General features: G+C 40.9%; 1 protein-coding gene across 3 annotated transcripts in view; it reads left to right on the top strand.

Moving 5' to 3' along the window:
• Positions 1 to 19,673, top strand: part of MYOM2 (myomesin 2) — a 113,910-nt gene that overhangs the window by 5,362 nt on the left and 88,875 nt on the right. For all 3 annotated transcript variants that reach the window (XM_049903610.1, XM_049903611.1, XM_049903609.1), the window contains exons 2-6: positions 864 to 982; positions 2,116 to 2,274; positions 8,001 to 8,139; positions 8,292 to 8,449; positions 9,636 to 9,728. In XM_049903610.1, the coding sequence (XP_049759567.1) occupies positions 876 to 982; positions 2,116 to 2,274; positions 8,001 to 8,139; positions 8,292 to 8,449; positions 9,636 to 9,728 (656 nt within the window). In that variant the 5' untranslated portion in view covers positions 864 to 875. The remainder of the gene's footprint in view (positions 1 to 863; positions 983 to 2,115; positions 2,275 to 8,000; positions 8,140 to 8,291; positions 8,450 to 9,635; positions 9,729 to 19,673) is intronic.

Here is a 19,673-nt window from a genome sequence, read left to right as displayed (position 1 = left end):
GATGCTAGGCTCAGTCCCAGCTTCCCGCTACCCCCAACCAAGCACTTCTACAAGTAACCTGTGAGAAAGGACTTCAGAATGATGGATCTGGAAGGAACCTTAGAGACGAATTCCTTTCTTCAAGTCCCCCTTTTCGAACAGTGAAATGAGTCCTAGCTTCTTAGGCAGCTGTTGAAAGTCCTCCTCCTGTGGTTTCAGGCTTTATACAGCTGTTACTGGTTACACTCCTTCAAGTCTCCTAGGAGCCTTATTTTTCTGCCTCCTACCTTTGCTCATGGAATGCCCTTCTTTCCACCCCCATCTCAGCCTGTCAGAGTTCTCTCCAGCTCAAATGTCACCTACATTATGGAGCCTCCTCTGGCTGCCCTTTTCTCCTGTTACATACCTTCTCTTCTGACTCCCCAGAACATTTCGGCTCCCACTCTCCCCTCTCCTTGGAACTTATCATATCTTTTCTTGTATTTTAAGTGTTTGTTTACTTCTCTAATCTGTGTTCGAAGTATTTTTATCCTTCTCGCCCACACTGCTTTTCATATGGCCTTGAACAAACTGGGCATTCTTTAAATATTTTTTGAGTTCACGTGACCTCACAATTAAATAAAACAGGTAGACCAATATTCTAATTTGATTGGAAGCAGAAATGAAATCAGGTCGATGGGATGTTAATAAGTTTCCTGACTCCTACTCCTATACTGTTTCCACCTGTATGATCTTTCCTTCACTTTTTTCCTGAATGGGTTTTATTAGTTAGAGTTGATTTTTTCCCTTTTGGAACAATGAAAAATATTAATGCAAACAACTGCAGAAGCATGACTACATTTGAAAAGGAACTCAGCAATATTTGTGTTACTCTTTATTTGCAGGAGTAAACGAAGATGTCACTTGTAGCAGTGCCTTTCTACCAGAAAAGACACAAACACTATGACCAGTCATATCGTAATATTCAAGCAAGGTACCTTCTGAATGAATATGCAGCGAAAAAGTAAGTTGAAATTCACTAAATAGGTACCCAGAGCTTTGTTTATAGTGTCCAACATTTAAAAGCAAGGAACGTTTATCCAGTTTCCTGAAACCGAGAGATGAAATGGTTTGGGAAGGAGTCTGGGAGTAGAGATGGCTATTCTCATTGGTGGACATCTCCAAAACCAGAGAAGGGATGCGGCCGAGCCCCAGGCTGGAAGCAGCCCTCAGTGTGGACATGTGGACGTTATCCCGGTAGATTCTGATATACTCGTTCTGAACCTGTGGCTTAGATAATGAATGCAGGGATTTTTAGTAAGTGCTCATTGATTTTACTCTTTCTAACGTACCCGCCAGAGCTAGGATCGAAAAAGTCACCAAAAAATAAAAGGTAATATGAGAAGGAAGCCAAAGGAAGAGACTTTAGATAGGAGAAAAGTTGACGGGTCCCAGAGTAAAGATTGCACGGAAGCCAGTATCAATAATAATTTTAATACATTAATAATGAATGTAGCCAAAGTGGATTTATCCACTGCAGAATAGGCTGGTAACAAGTCCACACTTTCTACTACAAGTTCCTAAAGGCCAGTCTCTTCACAGATCTCTGTCACATGCTGCAGTCAACACTATTTGTGTGGAAGCCTATCTGGCGATTTTAATTAGCTGATTAGAACGTTGTGCTGAAGAATGAAAGAGATTGCTGGGCGTGACATTCTCCAGCCACTTAGGAGCCTGCCCCTATGTTGTAAACATTCTGTATTTAGAAACACTCTATGGTACTTGTATTTAGTTGCCATTCCTTTGAACAAACAAAGCCAAACATTCACAGCCCTTCCCAGCAGCTTAAAGGAGTTTCAAATCCCTAAAGATATATATAATCATGGCAATCGGCCAAAAAGGCTGCGAAAGGCACAAACTGACCACTGAAGGAAAAGGGCAAGAGCATAACTCAGTTTGGGAAAGGCTCCTGTAAAAGGGTGGGGTAGAGAAGATGAAGGGCAGACGTGACTGTGCTAGGATGTGGATGTGTGTGTGTGTGTGTGTTTCAGGGATTGGGTGTGGATAGCATGTGTAGAAAGAAGATGACGTTGCTTATCACGATGACGCTTTATGATTTTCTAGAGTATCTTCTAATGTTTTTCAATTTTCATAAAGGCGTGCTTCAATTCAGTCGTCCACTCAAAAGTCTTTTACTGAGAAGTCATCTGCCCAGAGAGCATCCAGCCAGACATCTGTTGGAAAAACAACTTGCAGGCTTTGTGCAAAAAGGATAAACACTTCATCTGAAGAGGAAGAGCATGAAAACAAAAGAAGGTAACTGCTGTGTTGGCTCTCCCAGATTGCACTTCCACATACGATTACGTTATTAAAACACATCCTGGGCTTGAGATATAGGAAGGGCCCTCTCCAGGGCAGAGAAAAAAGAGTAGCATTAGCTGAAAGGGAAGTTCAGAGAACACTGAAGATAATACTTGCTTGTAATGAAAAGAATAATGCTACCTTTTCTGGATTACTTTCTTATTCTTTACTACCATTATTTCATTTAAACCTAGTAAGAAAACCATTTGGAATGGATTTTCCCATTATTTTGCAGAAGAGAACAAGGAGGTTCAGAGAAGTCATCTACATTGTCCAAGGTTATGTACGTCACGAATGTCAGAGCTGGGATTTAGTCTCAGGTCTTTATGACTCTCCTGTACTGAACTAACCACCTTTCCACACTTAATGGTATTATATAAAAAAAAAAAAAAAATGGTATTATACATCTGAAAAAATCAAGATCTAAAAGTTGAAAATTAAATTTGAATGGCCACCTATCACCTCTTCAGCTATTACCTTAAAGAACAATGGTGAAAGGTTGTAGAACCAAGCAAGGTCAACTTCTGAAGAGGGAGCCAGGGTTTTAAACAGTTGTCCATGTGGAAACTGAAGAGTCGTGAAGGGGTTCTATAAATTGTCATACTTTGCATTTCAATGGAGTCAGCTCATAAGGGTAAAATATCATATGAATGAGATGGATTAATAAAAATGTCAGTCTTAAAATTATTTCCAGATCACAAAGAAACAGGTGATGATATTACTTTGATCTTTTAAAAACATAATAAATAATTAAATATATTTTGAATACCTGCTGTATTTTTCCCTTCACCTCTCCCTATTATTTCTAGAAAAGTTCTTTGATATCTCTAAAAAAATCTTAAAACTTGAAGGAAAAATGAGATTGAGTAAGCATGTGTCATTTTGAAAGTTACGTTACGACTAAGTAATTTGTTTAATGAAAACAATGTATAGCTGAAAAGATGAATCCTTATTTTAAAAAATTCAATTCATCTTTTAGTGCCTTATGGGAATTTTTCCATGTAAATAAATTTTATTGTAAAAGCTTCTTTTGTAAAAGAATCACTTCAAAATGTATACATTAAAAACTCTGCACATTTATGCATTGGATTAGTTTTAAAAGGATATTACTTGTATTTAATTTTTGGGATTAGGAGTGAGAAAACTTGAGCTTTATCACTTTTTAAAGTCAATTATACATTGGTGTGACCTTGAATATATCACATAAACTTCCTATTTCCTCAATTTCTCCACTGATAAAATGGGGGAAAGAAACCTCTGTTAATGTGAGTGGTTTAGGTTTCAGCGGAAATGACTTTGGTGACAGCCCTGGATGTTGGGAATTATCTAAAATACGTTAGTCTACTTTAACCCAAAGAATATATTTTAATTATTGAAGATTGATTATAATCTCACTGTGTCTCTCAAGCTCATTTTAAATGCCAGTCACTGTTGTTAAGTGGGAGAGATACAGATGCAAGAAGGCAAGAAGGAATACGTAACTCTATACTGAGCCAGGGCCCTGGTAGCGCAGTGGTTAAGAACTCAGGCTGCTAACTGAAATGTCAGCAGTTTGAATCCACCAGCTGCTCCTTGGAAACCCTATGGGGCAGTTCTACTCTGTCCTGTAGGGTCTCTATGAGTCAGAATTGACTCTATGGCAATAGGTTTAGTTTTGGTTTTTTGGTATACTGAGCCTTGGAATTATATATTTTTTAGTAACCTCACAATATGTTTTTCTCATAACCCATGTACATATCCTCCATGTGAACGATCTTTTTGAAATTAGTTTTTTCCGCCTTTAAAGGTAAATCTAAGTAATTGGAGGTTTTGATTCGCTGGGCCAGAGTGAATTGCACTTTTATTGCAACGCCGGCTCTGTTCCTACCATGTAGGAGGGCTGAGCATGAATGAATGAGCACCAGTGTGTAGAGTGATTTGAGCAGTTAAACGAATTCTAGCTCTTATTATAATAATTCACTACTCTTGCTAACCTTAAGCTTTATTGGAACACTTATTTATTCCTTACCTCCCATGGCAGATATTAGTTTAACGCCTTGGACAAATTGGTCCTTGGCGAAAGATGAAGTTGTAGGTTTGTCAGTTTGAGTTACTGCTTATGTCTTCATGTAAAATAAATACTGAAGAGGCATGGGTGTGCTCAGAAGGATGTCAGCAGGTCCTCCTGGAAGATATGGGACATTAGAAGTGGCCCTCTGATGACTTTACTTCTGTCCTAGTGAAAAATGTGTCTCCCTTAATCATGCAGCCCGTCTACGGGCTTGTCATTCAGAGTAAATGCGTGATGAATGATGCAATTCTGCACAAAAGGGCCAGAGTTATGGTTGACTGATCACAAGCCTGTTCGAGTATTTTCTCAGTGTGCTAAATCACAGAATTTGAGGTTGGGGAGGGGCAGAAATTCCAAACTGAATATTTATCCAATATTGTAAAACGTTAGGGGATGGTGGTTCTATTGACTTCAGAATAAACCTGAGTGTCTGGTGAGTAAAATACAAATAGCACATGTAATTTTTAAACACCATCAATATAGGACTTCTGATCCTTCAAGCTGATCTTGATGCTTTGTGGTTTGAACAGAGCTTTGTCTTTTCTATCACAGTATTTCAATAAGGTTCACTGCCAATTAGAAGGCTTAGTTTTTGCAAGACTTCTTGGACAGCGTGCTTATTCATTTGTTCAACAGATGTTTGTAGAGCTCCTGTGTGCCTGACTTTCTTCTCGGTGCTGTGGATATGTAAAAAGGAGCCAAACAGACATTGTCTCCACCCTCTTGGGTTTGAGAACCCAGTAGCTGAGACAGGGGTAAACTAACATTCGCTTGAATATGGTTATAAATGGTGATAAATGCTACGTAAGAGCCCTGATGGCCCAGTGGTTAAAGGACTTGGCTGCTAACTGAAAGGTTGGCAGTTCGGACCCACCAACAGCTGCTCCACAGGAGAAAGACGTGGCAGTCTGTTTCCATAAAGATTCACAGCCTTCTAAACCCTGTGGGGTCAGTTCTACTCTGTCTTACAAGGTTGCTATGAGTAGGAATCAATTCGAAGGCAATGGAATTTTTTTTTTTTTTAGGAGGAGAACAGGTGTTATGGAGAGAACAAAAAAGATGGGGCTATTATAAAAAAAATTTTTTTTTTTTTTATAATTTAGGTGTGGAATCAAGGGAAGACCTCTCAAGGAAGTAACCTTTCTGCTGAAAACTAGGGGATAAGTAGAGGTTAGCTTGGGTGGGAGTTGGGAGAACGCCACAGTAGGCAGAGGATATGTAGAAAGGTCTGAGGTGTGAACAGAAAGCCAGGGTTCCTGGGTCATGTGAATGAGAATAAGACTGGCCTGAGATGAAGTTTGTGTTAATTAGAAGTAAAGAGGAAGAGAAAATAAATTTCCATTCATGTTTTTGTTTTTATGGTTTCTTACCCATATTTCTGTGTTAAGAAGATCTAGAATTTTCTGAAACTCTGTGTTCTATTCAGAATTCCCAAATGACTGACATTAGCTTATAGTTTTGTATGCTGTTTAAATTGGTTGCCATTGAGTAGATTCTGACTCATAGCAACCCTAGAGGACAGAGGAGAACTACCCCATAGGGATTCCAGGGAGTGGCTGCTGGATTCCAACTGCCAACCTTTTGGTTAGCAACCAAGCTCTTAGCCACTGCGCCACCAGGCCTCCAGATGCTGTTTAAAAAAACCAAACACAGTGCCGTCGAGTCGATTCCGACTCATAGCAACCCTATAGGACAAAGTAGAACTGCCCTACAGAGTTTCCAAGGAGCGCCTGGTGCAGACCTTTTGGTGGGCAGCTGCAGCACTCAACCACTACACCATCAGGGTTTCCAGATACTGTTTAGAGAAGTCCTCAACGGGACCAGGGACAGGTAATGTTAGGAAAGGGCACTGGGCCGGGAGCTGTGGAACCTGAGTTCTGAAAGGTCTTTATCACTAATTTGCAGTACTTTTTTGGACAATTTTATCAACAGCTCTGGGTAGATGTGATCCACAAGGTCCCCTCCAACTCTAATATTCTATTTTTAATATGATGTCAACTTAGTCCAGCAACTCTTCAGTGCCCAAACTTTATGCTGAAAACATTTTTTTTTTGTACAACCTTTTTCCTTCATGCCTCTTTTCCTTCCCAGGCAGCACTAAACCCTCTTCCTGACCCCTACTCACTAACCCCTATCTCCCCCACACAGTTTAGACTAAGGAATATTTAATAGGCACTTACTTTTTACTGGGTATGGATCCTCTGCTAAGTAATCTGGGAGCGCAAACATGAGGAGCAGCCAATCCTTTTTCCTAAGGAGTTTATCTCCTGCTAGGTGGTGAGGAGGAAAGCAGGATAAAACTTACATACAGTTATTGTCATAAAGGTCACAAGGGAAATCAGAAGAGGTTTGGAGCTTCAAAGGAAAAGCGGAGCAGATTATCAATAGCTTCATGGGAGAGGCTGCTTTTGAGATGGATCTTGAAGGAAAGAGCGTTTTGATGGAGGGGATGAGAGGAAGATTTCTCTGAGGCATGGGGCAGAATCAGAAGATTTCTCTGAGGCATGGGGCAGAATCAGAAGAGGGTAAGCAGAACAGCAAGAGACATCCTCATTTTGATGGGGCATAGGGAACGCAAAGGTGAAGAGGCCATGAGTCTGGAAAGAGATGACCTAGCCTTTGGAGAGCACTCCCAGTCCTACGGCAGGATCAGGCGGGCGTAGTAGGTGGAACTTGCAGTGACGATACCTCTGCCATACAGAATGGGTGCATCATTTTTTTCCTATTATTACAGATCGCCAAAGCGGAATCTTTCACACTGGGTGTTTATTGTTCTAGAATACAGGCTTATTTCTTATCTGTACCTGTTGATTCCAAAGGCTTTAATTCAGTCTTAAATTCAATCGGAAACTGTAGTCTCTCCAAAAACAACGTTTGTATGCTGCTTAGTAGAAGAAAAACCACTCACGGGGGAGAGGCATGGCAATTTCTTAAATCGTCATAGCATATTGGAACTGACTTTGAAAGCCCAAAAGGACCTAAGCATTTTGAGCCTCAGACTCCTGAAGCCAGCCTTAGCTTTATTTTATAAATGAGGAGACTGAGTCCTGAAAAGTTAAGTGATTTGTTTGTGGTCATAAGGTCTTTATTGAGCATCTACTTTATGGAGTTGCCATGTATATAAAGATGGGCAAACAAGTCCATTTGTAAGGAGCCTCACACTAACTTTCTTACTCCACATCCGTTGCTTGTTTTGCTTTGCTACTTGTCAATGTACCACATAAAAGATTCACCCACAAGCTCTTAATATGGGTCAGAAACACACATAGCCTCTTTGAATGGAGCTTGTTCACACTTGGCCAGTTCATACCAATTTTCTAAAACATAGTCTATGGGTCTCTACTATTGTCATTGTACATTCTTACTAGTAAAAAGAAATTGGAGCCTATAACTCCTAACTGATTTTATTGATAAATCATGTATATATCCTTTACAACTTTTTTTTTTTATGTATGGTATTAAAAACTTACCAGTGTACTCTTAAAAGAGATAAAATTAATATAAATAGTATTTCTAATATTTCTTCTTGCACCCTGCTTAAGGAAATTCTGGGAGAGAGAACAGGACCTTTAATGAGCACGTGATCTTTTCAGTGTGTCATAAGAATAACGTAGCTTCTTTGATGGTGCAGGTACAGATCACTGATAGCAGCTTACGGAGAAGCAAAGCGGGAGCGTTTTCTCAGAGAACTGGATCAGCTAGAAGAAGACGTTCGCCTGGCGCGTTCATTTGCTCAGGATAAGCTGGACAAATATGCTATTCAACAGATGGTAGGGGGATCTTTGAATCGCTTTTTGGATGTGTTGGTGAAATTGCAGTTTGTCATCAGTAAGCTGGTGTGGCTTGACTGGTCAGAGAAGCACTGCTTCTGAAGCACAGCCCCTTCTCCAATACCCTCCCTGTTCTTTTGTCTTGGGGACAGATGGAAGATAAGCTGGCCTGGGAAAGGCCTTCACATGAAGAGCGGATAATCAGAGCCCCTGAGATTTTGGTGAGACTGAGGTCCCACACTGTCTGGGAAAAGATGTCTGTGAAGCTTTGTTTTACTGTTCAAGGATTTCCTACGCCCGTGGTACAATGGTCAGTATTTTTCTGTCTCAGGGGTTTAAAAATGCCACACTTCATTTTCTTTTAAGAAGATGGCAGCAGTTGGCTAAAATGTGCCCGTAAAGAAGATGAAAATGAAGTAAACACGTGCTATAAAATGTGTTCTATAGGCATCTGTGCTTGGAACTCTGAGATATACGTTTATAAAAACTCATGAAATACCCATTTTAAATAAGGTACAGGTATTTTCGTGTTAGTGAAATTAATTTGACTGGTTTCCGAGGGTTATTTTTTTTAATGTAAAAATAGGTTCATCGAGATGACGTGCATATTTACGTGCGTGACTGTCGCTAAGCTTTCATTCGTATTGTTGCTGACTCTACATAAGCACTAGGTGTCTATGTTTTCAGTTATGGGGAGACTCCTGAGTAGAGACTCTAAACTCAGAAGTGTTGGGACTACAGTGCTGTGGTTAATCGAACTGTGTGATAGTTGAGGAATTAAATCTTTGAGCCTTACAGCCCCCCCCTTTTCAATATCTGTTGCTAAGATATATTTATAAATTTCTATTTGTTTTTCCACTTGCTGGAAGTTATAATAAGGCTCCCAAAGTCAGTAGTTTGCTACAAAAAGGATAAACACTTTCCTTGAAATCTGAATTGAGACTCAGCAGCAGCTCAGAAAAATGGAGCCTCAACTCTATGGCTATTCCTATGGCGGGCTTGGGAGCCTGAAAATCTCTTTTTTTGATGCCAAGACTCTACTGGTCCTGCTATCCTGGGGTGCAGCTATGAAGCCAGTTTCCTCTCATCAGTATTTATGTGTGGTTAGATCCTGCAGAACGATTGTATCCCAGCTTCACTGTGGCCTAAATGGGCTAGTGGGATCTAACCAACATCGGTTATGTTTTTAATGATGAAATGATCTGTTCTGTTCCTGATGGCCAAAGTTCAAGCCAACTTTTGGAAGACACTCTGTCATAGGTCAAGGACAGCCCAGATAGTTTGTATGATGCCATGCTGTTCTCTTCCTAGAAGGGGGAAACACCAGCTGTGAGTCTTGACTACAACGTTCCCCTCCTCCTACCCCACCTTGGGCACTAAGAAGTGAAGTACGTAGTAGCCTAGCAATAGCGCGTTACAGGTGCACTAAAGAAGACTGGGATACAATGGAACAAAAAAATCAGCTTTTAACTAAAATAAACATTTCCTTTGTTTAGGTATAAAGATGGTAGCTTGATTTGCCAAGCAGGTGAGCCGGGAAAGTATCGAATTGAGAGCAAGTATGGCGTGCACACACTGGAGATAAACAGGTAAGGCCCTTGTGCCTGGGACAGTGTACTCTGTAATGCCTGGCATCCAATAATTTACATCTCAAACACAAAAGAAGAAATCAAATTTAAAAAATGGAGGCCAAATTACGCCACATCTGCTTGCATTGCCTGTGTCTTTAAGTGGTATTTAAGAGTTAATTTGATTGGTGTTAGAAGCTACCCTTTGTTTCCCCTTGATGTTAGGCCAGAGGAATGCAGAATCAGTAGCTGTTGTCAAGGTTCCCATTCTGAAAACAAAGAAACTGAAAAGCTTAAGGAAAGAGAAGGCATCTAGGCGTAAAGACTACGATGAAATACAAGAAGACTTCGTTTGTACCTATTTAGCGTTGGGGTTTTATCTTGTACTTGGTTTGAGTAACAATTGCGAAACTTCGACTCTGAAAAGAAATGTAACCATTATTATTTGTTTTTGTTTCTTGTTACAACTTGAAAAAAACTGTTCTAACGAGAAAAGGAAGCACTTATAAAGTCGGTATTTTGGCGTATAGCTTGTTGTTGTTGTTGTTGTTGAGTGGACCCCACACTCACAGAGCAGACTTTTGGCTAGTAGTCAAGTGCTTGGCCATTTGTGCCACCCAGGGACTCCGGGTGTATACCTAGCATTTCTTTTTTGCATACACAACACAACACACACAACTTTGGTTTTTATAAAAATGAGATCATGCTATTCTCTTCTTCCGTTTCTTTGCATATATGTCTTTTGTTTATTACAAAAAGGTCATAACGTTATACAATCTACCATTTTCTCTTAGTAGTCTATTATGACACATTCCCATGGCTCAACGATTAATTTTTAAAGTAAATGTATAATGTACTATAATTGAAAAATTAAACACTGGTCTAGGAACCAGAAGACTTGGGTTTGAATCCCTAATATACCATTTGCATGGTGACTTTGGATGAGTCTTTAAATCTTCCTGAGATGTAATGTTCTTATCTAAAAATAATTATCAAGAGACAGAAAATAAAAAATTTATGTCTTCTCTATAGGCCTTAATACAGTTATTGTGGCAATCAAACAAAAACATGTATGTGAAACCTCCAGAAATGGAGACCATCATACGAACATACGGTAATTGTGTGTATGTGCGTTTGTGTGTGTGTGTATGTGTGTACGTATGCAAGCACACAGGAAGCAAATTACATCAAATTCTTTCCTAGGTAAAGATGATGCAGGTATAAATAAGGTAATAAATAAAGAACACGTTCAAAATATGGCATGATTGTTCCTAAACCGCAAAGTAGTAACCGCGTTGCAATAGGCTCAGCTTACTTGGAGATAAGTGCATCCGCTGATTTCTGGGGTGACCGCTGAGAGTCAAATGTGACAGCAGAGCGCAAGTAGCTATTATTCTACCACCTTCTTCCGGGATGCATGTTTATAATAGAAGTATTTTTCTTTTTTAATTAAAAAAGCTTTTATACCCTAGTTCTTCCTTCCTGGCCTGGGAGAATCCCCCCCAGAAAGCGATTTTTTGCGGAGTTTACTTCTCCGGCTCCTTTTCTGTCCCCTTACCCTCACATACTGTTCTTCCTCCTACCACGTGTTTTCTCGGGGCCGCTGTCTTCTGACTTCTCTGTTGGGGCCAAGGAGTGAGCCACCTCTTCGCCTCTTTCCTGATACCACAGGCCCTTGTTTCCCAGGTGGTGTCAGCAGAGCGGTGCTGAGTATTTTGCAGGTTAGGGTGCCTGGACGTCAGCTCGGGGCTCTACGTTCCTTCTCCCACATATAAGCCCCGGCTTCCTCTTTAAAGAGCACATGGAGGAAGCTTCTCACAGCCTCAGCGAGGCCTGGAAGGTTTTTTCACTACTGGAATCACTTTTCCATCTGCAGATTAATTAGAACAAGGAGTTAAGAGGTCACGATTAAGATCAGAATTTGTGACAAGCCTTTAACTTTTGTCTCTGTGGAAGTATGTGACTCTCTAAAAAAGCTTTAGGCCCTGGTCTTCTGGTCCTTTTCTTTCTTAGGTTTATTTATTCTGCTATATTTATTGATAACAGTGCCAGACACTGTTCCAGGTGCTTGGGATAGACCAGTGGCCAAAACCAAGATTCCTATCTTCAAGGCCTTACATTCCAGCATGAGGAGGGGAACCGTACTTAAACAAATGAATTCTATAGTAAGTCAGAAGGTGCTGGGTAGGGGGTGGAAACTGTATGGTGTGATGGTGGGGGTCATGGTGTTAAATAGGATGATCAGGCGAGGCCTTCATTGAGGAGACGTCTCACGAGCAAGGCTTGAAGGAGATGAAGGAGTTAGACAGAGAGGCATAGAGGAGGAGTGGCAAGAGCCTTCCAGGCAGAGGGAGCAGCTAGAACAAAGGCTCTGAGAGGCGTGTGCCTGGCACGTATGAGGAACAGCAAGAGGGCCAATTTGGCTGGGATAGGTTGGTGGAAGTAGCAGTAAGGGCCCAGAAAGGCGGCCAGGGACAGTGCAGATTACCTAGGACCCTAGAGGCCATTTCAAGGGCACTGGTTTTCACGTTAAGGGAAAGGGGAGACTCCAGGGATTAAGGATACAAGTGAATTATCTGACTTATATTTTGAAAGGTTCACTCTGGTTATGACCAAATATAATGGCAGAAGCAGGATACCTGCTGGGAAGCTATTGCTGAAATTCAAAAGATGAAGTGGCTTGGATCAGGGTGGTAGCAGTGGGACTGGTGAGATGTGGTTGAATGCTGGGCAGATATTGATGGTAGAATCAAGAGGATTCGCTTATGGATTGGATGTGGGGTCTTAATGAAAAAAGAAGAGTCAAGAAGGTTTGGGTCTGTGCATCGACTGGGGTGAGAAAGGCTGTGGGTGAAATGGGGTGGATCTTGGTAACAAACTTGTGTAGGCTTATGTGTAAGGTTGGGTTCTATTCATTTGTGGAGAGCCAGTTGGACTACCTATGCCCCTTTCTGCATTTTTTTTTTCAGAGTATTTTTTTCTTCTTTGATTTCTGAAATTTGGGGAAATTTTAATAGATAAAAAGCCATAATATGCAGAAAGAGGACATTTCCCATCGTTTTGACTAGTACATTCAGTTTTAAGGGTGTATGTTTTCTGATCTAATGTGTGACCATTGTCTAGGGTTAAGTAGGTCAGTTTGAATTAGAGATAAGCTTGTTTTCAAGCTTTATTTTAAAAAGAAATTCACTTTCTCACGTATGAAAAAAAATCATATTCACACTTGTCAACTTTTTAACTTTATATTGGGAATAGCGTAGGCTTTGAACAAAGTGAACTAATAAGGCAAATATGGTTGGTTAAAAGGCCAAGAAAACCATGGATAAATGACTTACAAATCTAGGTCTGCTTTGATTCACTGGATTTTGCATAAATACGCAAATAATAAAGGAAATTGCCAAGACCAACTTTCCTCATAATATTTTAATCTGTATTGGGAGGTTTTTAAATGGATGAAATGTTAATATTCTCCAGAAATAAAAAGAGCAATGGGGAAAGCCCCACAAATTATAGCTCATCTCAGCTGTTCATACCAAAGTGCTGAGCTGTGCGTCATCTGATCCGTGGCCCTTTTAGGTGCGTGGAATGCGTTGGCTTCCCCCTTCCTGACTGGCATGGAATGAGCTTTTCCTTCTGTTACGAGAGTGACATTTATTCCTACGAATATTCTTGGGGTGCTGTAACCAACTTCTTCAAGTGCCAAAAAGGAAGTTTACCCTTTGGTACTGTTTCAATTTAAAACAGTAATTGACACTATTTTATACGCTCGTAAAATTTTCTCTTGGGACTCATAATGTGAGTTCTATCCCTCAAAGAATTTTTATATTGCTCTCACATTTTTACAAAGGTGTTTAGAACAATCCGCCTTGTGTTTTATTAGTAACACCACGACTTCTTGCCCCCCACTGCCTTGCAGAATGATTTTAGGGCTAACATTTTTGTATATTTTATTTTTAGACTTTGCTATTCCAATTCTGATTTGAGATATATTTAAAATCCAATGTTAAGCCCACTTATAGTTTGAGAACACTGGGCCTTGACTACCTGTAACAAATTTATTTGCCTTTTAACCTTTTGTCTGTCCATCCTTAAAACAGATAAGATCTTCCTGGTTTCTCCCTGGAGTTGCTTTGGGAACACTTCAAACTGAAACGTTGGGATGCAAATGTGCCTCATGGAAGTTTGTAAAAATTGAGACCAAAGAAAAATGTCTCCGTGTTTCTGGGAACTAGTCCAAACAGAAAAATAAAACCCTTTGCCTCTTAATCAGTTGCTTGCAAATTCTCACAGCATGAAGTGAAGGCTAGAATTAGACTCTCTGGGTTAGCTAAATGCTTTCTCTAAGGACAGCATTGGGAAGGAGAAGGGGATATGAGAAAGGAGAGAAAAAATGGAGTTCTCCTGAGATGTAGTAACACATGTGGGGCAAAGTGCCCAGACTCAGAATTACCCAGGGACAAAATTTTAATTTAGGCCAAGTATCTTCAATGACTGCCAAGCCCTTGTTCTCCATCAGCCTAATACCAATGCTTCTTAATTGGTTCACAACCAAGAACGGCCTACAATCCAACTATAGGGCCAATAAAAACCAACCAACCAAACAAACAAAAGACAACCAAATTGCGGTTTAGTTGATTCCAACTTACGGAGACCCTGTGTGTTACGAGGTAGGACTACTCCACACGGTTTTCTTGGTCATAATCTTCATGGGAGCAGATCAGCAGGCCTTCTTTCTGAAGCATCACTGGATAGGTTTGAACCTCCAACTTTTAGGTTAGTAGTCAAGCACAGTTTGTGTCACCGAAGTACCTGTGCTACACCAATACTCTACAAATATTTTTGTATGTACCTATATTTACTTATAATTTATATATGAACCTGGAGCCCTGGTGGTGCAGTGGTTAAGAGTTTGGCTGATAACCAAAAGGTCAGCAGTTCAAATCCACCAGCCATTCCTTGGAAACCCTACAGGCCAGCTCTACTCTGTCCTGTAGGTTCACTATGGGTCAGAATGGACTAGATGGCAAGGGTTATTTTTTTTGTTGTTGTTGGTATATACGGACCTATGTTGAAATATATTTTATATAGTATAAAACATTTAAAAAGAGAAGTGTAAAAAGAATGAGATAAAAATAAACAAATAGAAGTTCTAATTTTTTTTTCTGTGCATTCAGTGGGTTATCTGTATTCCCTCAGTGTGGTGCAACCTCCATCGGATATCCTTGTAGTAGATCAATGGGTCGGAATCTTTTTAGTGGTTATAGAGTTGTTACACACCAGAGGAAAGCTGGAGCCCTTTCTACTGACTAAGTTCACATAAGAACATACAGGCAAAATTTTGCACATCACTGCAGAAAATTAAAAAAACCCATTGCCTCGACTCTGACTCGTAGTCACCCTATAGGACAGAGTAGAACTGCCCCATAGAGTTTCCAAGGAGTGGCTGGTGGATTTGAACGCCAACCTTCTGGTTAGCATCTGTAGCTCTTAACCACTATGCCACCCAGGGTCAGGAGTATCTGACACTTGTCTCTGTGCTTGTCCCTTGGTGTACAGGGTTCTTTCTCTCTGATTCCATTACCTTCTGCTAAGCAGTAAGTGCTAATTGGTTACTTCTCGAAATAATCAGTGCTAAGGTGACAGCACTGGGTTTTTTTTTAAGGTGTTAGGTAGCTCTCCCCCCTCCCCTCGCCAGGTCTTAATGTCTTAAGTAAACTGCAAAAGCAAGCTCAAAAACGTGTGCCTGGGCATATAGGACTTGCCCTGCTAATTCGTTTTCTTCTCCTAGGCACAGATAATTTATTTCCATCCATTCTATTACAAGCTTCATTCCTTTTTCTCAGGTAAGGAATAGTGCAACAGAAATTAATGGTAGTTCTCAAAATGCTTAAAAACCTATGTTGTTTTGTATGAATATGGGCAAGGAGAGAGTCTTTCTCCAGGAGAGAAGAGACGGAATCATTTTTGAACATTTGGTCCAGGATTTCAGCTAAAAGATTTTAATTAATATATATGAGATTAACATAGAACTTTAAAATTAGAAAGAGTTTTCAAATATTTTATTTGATCATTAAAGTCACCCGAGCAAAGTGTAGGCACTCAACGAATGTATTTTAATTGTCTAAAATGAGTGCTGTTTGTTTATTATAGAGTCAGCGAATGAAAATTATCAGGCTGTTACAAGGAAGGGGTAGATTTAGAAGAGCAGAAGACTGCTGCAGCCTTAGGGTCTTAATAGTCTCAGTGACCATTTTATTTTCCTGGGTTTTATTCTGTTTGTACAATATTAAAAAAAAAAAATTCTAATTCACAAAGATGAGTAATTGCAAACGGAAACATTAAGTTTTACCTGGAAATCTCTGAATATTATTTAATTAAACGGAGATGGTAGGAGAAGTTTTGCCTGAGGGCCATGCAAAGACCAATTACCCGTTGCCAAGTGGATTCCAACTCATAGCGACCCTATAAGACAGAGTAGAACTGCCCCATAGAGTTTCCAAGGAACACCTGGTGGATTCAAACTGCCGACTTTTTGGTTAGCTGCTGTAGCTCTTAATCACTATGCCACCAGGGTTTCCAAAGACCAATTAGGCTGCAGCATAAAACGCTCCTTGTGGGACTTCACTAGGTTAGCAGTATAGAATGCCGTCACTGGGTTACCAGTATAGAATGCTGTCACTACGTTACTAGTATAGAATGCATCTGAGCGCTTGCTTTTAGGATAGTTTTAAAAATTGCTAAAACACGTATGGAGGAAGAAATCTGTAGCACATTTGGGAAATTCAGTTTGAAAACTATGGGACACAGCTGGAAAACCACTGATACTAACTAATATCCAGAAGGGTCTTTAGAAAAAGGTAACAATAAGGCTTGGGAAGACTGATTGGACATACTCTAAATATAATCGATATGCACTTTCCTCTAAGGACTTAATGTGGGTTTAGATATTAATAGCCTCCTGGTTCAGGAATTGGTAACGACCCTAACCAGTTGGTCTAAGGGGATGGTCTCTGTGATGGCCCGGCCAGATCTCTCTTGTGAGCCCCATACAGCATCTGCCCCTTTGCTCTGCTCTGTGCTGGGATGTTTGAGTCATGGCCCAGGGCTCCCTACTTGTAAGTCTTGGTCTGTGTCTCTGTGTGCTTGAAGAACAGACACCAGGTCAGGAGGTTTGCATCAAGCATGTTTTACAGAATGCGTTGCTTCTTTCCAATACGCTCTGGCTTTCTAATATTTCCAGCTGTGGCTAAGGGATGTTATAGCATTCCTTTCTCCAATTTGTATGTTGTAGTTAGTCTGGGAAGGAATGTTCTAGAGAAAGGTTTAGGGCTCATCCCAGAAGATAAATATCTTGTGATTTGGCGAATTCATTTATGAAAATACTGTGGTTTTATTGTTTAAAAAAAGTGACACAAGCACAAGGTGACAAAATTCAAGCACTGCAAAAGAATATATAGGGGAAGTAATTCTTCCTGTCACCCTCTGCCCCCAGCCCCCCAGGCAGGCATGTTCCTGAGGGGCAACAACTGTACCCTGTGCTCTCTGTGAGTAGGTGTATGCATTTATTGTATGGATAGATGAGCATATAAGGTTAATGCTTAGCAATAGAAAAAGCTTCTGCATTATGGGGTTTTTATGTGTGTTACATGCACTCTCTATTACTTTGCTTCTGGGGATACGGCTCTACCAGCCGTGTATTTGTAAACGGCATAGCAAAGCAGTTTCTAATGAGTTCAGGCTAGAATTGTAGCTTTGTTGATGGGCTTTGTAGTCGGGTTTGTATTCCTCCAAGGTGAACCAGAAGATAATGAACTTGGTTTGTAAATCTGCATGAGTCGGGCTCTGTTGTGTCATCTCCCCCTCGAACAGTGAATAGTGGCAGTTACGGGAAGCCAGATGGTACCTGCTGACACATTAAAGCTTGGTTTGAACTTCACAAAGGATTACAGGAGTCCTGAGTACCGGAGAAAGCACAGGTCTCTGAAACTTTCTCTCGCCTTTATTGGAGACACTGCGTACTTTTAGTGGGAGAAGATATTTTCAGCTCCAAGTGGAACGGAGAAGAAAATAAAATCACTAATGACCTACTAAGAATGGGTTTTGTTTCTGGGAACACTGACTCCTTCATGCATTTTAAAGATAAGGCTTGAGTAAACTTTTTCTCTTTCTTCTTCTTACTAGGATTTTTCGTGGTATTTCCCTTTCCAGACTGACATTATGTTCACTGTGCCCCCTTTTTGAGAGGCAGTAGAAGCTAGTAGAAAGAATGCAAATTTTGTAGTCATTCAGACCTTGTCTGCTTAACTTTTTAAAGTGTCGACTTTCTCACCATGATTACGGGATAATAATACCTATTTTCCAGAGTGCTTGGGAATATTATATAAAATAGCAGATGCAAAGTACCTAGCGGAGTGCCTGAAAGTTAGTCAAAGCTCAATAAGGATTAGCTCCTCCTCCTTACATCCCTCTGCCTTCAGTTAAGTTCTCCGGGGAACCTGATGGGATGACAGCTCATAGCCAAGAGAACAAGCTTCAGCTTTAGTAAGATGATGGGTCTCTGGGTGGTGCAAATGGTTTGTGCTCCGCTACTAACACAAGAACGGCTAATGATCTGCTTCTGTAAGATTAACCCCGTTGCCCTCAAGTCTATTCTGACTCATAGTGACCCTATAGGACAGAGCAGACCTGCCCCGTATGGTTCCTCAGGCTGCAGTCTTTATGGAGGTAGACTGCCACACCTTTCTCTTGTGAAGCAGCTGGTGGGTTTGAACCACTGAGCTTTTGCTTAGTAGCTGAGCACTTTAACCACTGTGCCACCAGGGCTTTAAGAAAACCCTGTGGAGCTCAGTTCCAGTCTCTAACACGTGAGGTCGCCATGAGTAGCAACCGACTTGATAGCAATGTGTTTGGTTTTTGGATTTCTGTAAGATGGATGTGGGAAGACTAAAGAGCTACACCCTGAGAAATGGGGGTCTTTGGCAATTCCTGGGCCAGTGTTCTTTCTAGGGATGAACGTGTAACCCTCTATAACTCTGCAAGGAGGAATGGCTCAAGTGTGGTCCAATTTAAACATTTTCATAATATCCTTGAGTGAGTGTTTCATATCTGGATATTATTTTGGGATTCTGAATGTATCTCGCATAAACTCCCTGGTGGACTGTTTCTCACTCAGGAAGTTAATACATCAATGCACATGCCTCAGAATTCTTTGTTCATGCCAGATAGTTCCCCAGTTCTGGTCAGGAGCTTTGATAAGTTTTCAGTGGCCTCGTCTGGGGTTTTAGTCCAAAGGGGCTTTAAGAACAGGGATCATCATATTCTGGGAAGATGGCAGCATAAACAGACCATCATTCCAACACTGGGCCACAAATACACAAGAAATACAAGGAAATGGCGCTTGGCTTTGAGAGACTCTGAATTGGGTAGCAGAGGAAAACAACAGGGAACTGCAAACAGGCAAGAATCAACAAATCAACAACTAGTTGCATATAGTAGGAAAATCGCTTCTCCCATCATGCCTGCCCCTCCCACCCCAGCTACTCGGGCCATCAGCTGCTGTGAAATGAGGAAGTGGTCCCAGAAAAGGAGCCTGCTTGCCTCACCACCACAGCCCCTGCCTGTACAGAGACAGGACCACAAGCTTCTTCTCTAAAATCAACAAGGCAGACCTCCCTGGGGGTCCATTTGGAGTGTGCCAGCACCTCCCCCACCTAGACACTGTAGGTTGCAAGCCTACCACAAACTTCTACAGAAGGCCTGTGCAGTGGAATCTGCTTCCATAGAAAACAATCTACTGGTCTCCCTGTGTGCCCTATAACTCAGGTCTCTGAAACCAACAAGATCACCTCCCTGGGGATCAGAATGGGTCTGTCTGCTCTCCCTTCTGATTGGTACTGAGGACTGCTGACTGAGGCTGCTCTGTGCTAGGAAGCAGGCAGGCATTGTGGGCAGAGGCTACACTCACAG

This window comes from Elephas maximus, chromosome 12 (genome assembly GCF_024166365.1).
Source record: "Elephas maximus indicus isolate mEleMax1 chromosome 12, mEleMax1 primary haplotype, whole genome shotgun sequence".
Classification (NCBI taxonomy): Eukaryota; Metazoa; Chordata; class Mammalia; order Proboscidea; family Elephantidae; genus Elephas; species Elephas maximus.
This window is presented reverse-complemented; position numbering and strand designations above follow the sequence as displayed.